The sequence below is a fragment of the Ylistrum balloti genome, unplaced genomic scaffold (assembly GCF_031769215.1).
Source record: "Ylistrum balloti isolate Yb309-2 unplaced genomic scaffold, AGI_CSIRO_Ybal_v1 Utg370204, whole genome shotgun sequence".
NCBI lineage: Eukaryota > Metazoa > Mollusca > Bivalvia > Pectinida > Pectinidae > Ylistrum > Ylistrum balloti.
The window spans coordinates 1,245,327-1,248,028 of record NW_026782177.1 but is presented as its reverse complement, the minus strand read 5'-3'; the positions used below and the strand labels follow the sequence as shown (position 1 = coordinate 1,248,028).

General features: G+C 43.5%; 1 protein-coding gene across 1 annotated transcript; it reads left to right on the top strand.

Moving 5' to 3' along the window:
- The first annotated feature begins 623 nt into the window (after window positions 1-623).
- On the top strand, window positions 624-2,018 carry LOC132551497 (small conductance calcium-activated potassium channel protein 2-like). The gene has a single exon (XM_060215645.1). It carries the CDS (start codon window positions 624-626, stop codon window positions 2,016-2,018), a length of 1,395 nt encoding a protein of 464 aa, XP_060071628.1.
- Window positions 2,019-2,702: the final 684 nt, after the last annotated feature.

Genomic DNA, 2,702 nt, shown 5'->3' with positions numbered 1-2,702 from the left:
TACCTCAGTATACTACATATACCTCAGTATACTACAGATACCTCAGTATACTATAGATACTGTACCTCAGTATACTACTTATACTGTACCTCAGTATACTACAGACATCTCAGTATACTACAGATCTGTGTGTAAATTGTACCTAATTTCGAGATTGCAACGTTAATTGTTTAATTTTCTCCGTTATTGCCGCGTGTCTTTGTCACTAACGGCATTGATGTTGTCTAACTTTTGGCGATCTCTATCTAACCGTTTAGGTCATACCTAGTCAATTACAATCACGTGCTTTGTATTGATCTAACGACTGTGTCGACACCGTCCTCGCTGACAACCTGTGTCGTACAAGCAATAGTTATGGATAAAATATGAAGTGTTCATCTCTTGTACATTGTCAATACAGATAGTACTGAATATTTATAGCGTACCGCCATTCAAGCATGCGCTCTGGTCGCTTCGTTCAGCGCCTTTGTAATCAGTGGAGCTACAGTATCGAAATTACAGCGATCAGTGTCACCACGGTACCAGCACGTATTCCAACACGATAGAGAGATGGTGATACAGTCAAACATAACAGTGTATAACACGTGAGTCGTGTTTACTTTGTGTCTTTTAAGAGTATAAAAATGAGTTCTCTTCTAGAGAGTCCAGGAATCCCTCTGGTAGGTGTCGGAATGAATGGACGACATTACCAGAAATACAAGACTCTCGGTGAGTCAACTGACAGTCAGGGCGGAATGAGTCGAAAGAAGTGGGAAACTGTTGGCATTCGATTAGCACGACGGAAACAACTGTTTTCCAGTAGACGAAGGGCGTCCGACGTTTCCCTTGGTTTTGCGATCATTGGGATTTTGATAATGGTTCTGGAAAATGAACTCACAGCAGCTAATATCATAAACCGGTCTCAAATGATGTCATACTTTGTCAAAATGCTGATAACAGCCTCCACAGTCACCTTACTGATATTTCTAGGAATTTTTCATTTTCTAGATGTACAATTATTTGTTGTCAATAATAGCTGTGATGATTGGAGAATTGCTATGAACTCCCGCCGTGTCGTTCAAATTATCGTTGAGGTGATTGTGTGTATTGTTCACCCCATCCCAGGGAACTTTGACGTCACCTGGTCTGCTACGGTAGCTGAGGGACAGTTCCCACGAGAGTTCATCGTACCTCTGGACGTTATTCTCTCCCTACCTATGTTTCTGCGATTGTATCTTGTATGTCGTACCATAATGCTACATAGTAAACTTTATCAGGATGCTTCATCTCAAAGTTTAGGAGCTTTAAATCGTATTCATTTTAACTTCCGCTTTATATTCAAATCCCTAATGGCGATCCATTCAGATTATGTTCTCCTTGTTATGATGATGGCCTTGCTGCTGGTCGCCAGTTGGACTCTTCGACTGTGTGAAATGCACGATCCAGAAAAACCTTCCCACGCTGATTTTCTCAACTCGATGTGGCTAGTCGCGATCACTTTTCTGTCCGTTGGCTATGGGGACATAGTTCCCAGTACCTACTGCGGAAGGTTAATTGCCGTGATGACAGGGATAATGGGAGCAGGTTTTACTGCTCTCGTGGTTGCTGTCTTGGCCCGGAAGCTGGAACTCTCTAGAGCTGAAAAGTGTGTTCATGATTTTGTGATTGATGTTGACCTGGACAAACGCCTGAAACACGAGGCAGCTAATGTTCTGAAAGCCGGCTGGTTTGTATACAAGTTGAAAAAACAAAATCAAAAGCACCCTATGGGGCTCGTGTATCAACGGAAACTACTCGGCGCAATATACGCTATTCGGGAAATCAAGGCCGCACAACGGCGACTTATGGATGCCTCCTTGACACTTGTGGAATTGAATAAGGCACAAATGGAAACGACCCACTCGGTGGATATTATAAAACAAAAACAAATAACTCTTGACGAAAAAGTGGACAAATTAGAAACAAAGATCATTGCCATATACGACAAACTCAATGCTATTCACAAAGCTGTGAAGCATGGCGGCCGTGATACCAGCTAAGCATCCCGTGTGTGTAATTCTTGGATCTGATTACTGCTGGTAACGTTAAATACTTTTCTTGTGGGAATGATTCCCGAGACTGGTGACGCTAACTTCACTTCTTGTGGGAATGATTCCTGAGGCTGGTAACGTTAAATACTCTCCTGGTGGGAATGATTCCTGAGTCTGGTGACGCTAACTTCTCTTGTGGGAATGATTCCTGAGGCTGGTGACGCTAACTTCTCCTCTTGTGGGAATGATTCCTGAGGCTGGTGACGCTAACTACACTTCATGTGGGAATGATTCCTGAGCCTGGTGACGCTAACTTCACTTCTTGTGGGAATGATTCCTGAGCCTGGTGACGCTAACTTCTCCCCTTGTGGGAATGATTCCCGAGGCTGGTGACGCTAACTTCACTTCTTGTGGGAATGATTCCTGAGACTGGTAACGTTAAATACTCTCCTGGTGGGAATGATTCCTGAGGCTGGTAACGTTAAATACTCTTCTTGTGGGAATGATTCCTGGGGCTGTTAACGTTAAATACTCTCCTGGTGGGAATGATTCCTGAGGCTGGTAACGTTAAATACTCTCCTGGTGGGAATGATTCCTGAGGCTGGTAACGTTAAATACTCTCCTGGTAGGAATGATTCCTGAGGCTGGTGACGCTAACTACACTTCATGTGGGAATGATTCCTGAGGCTGGTA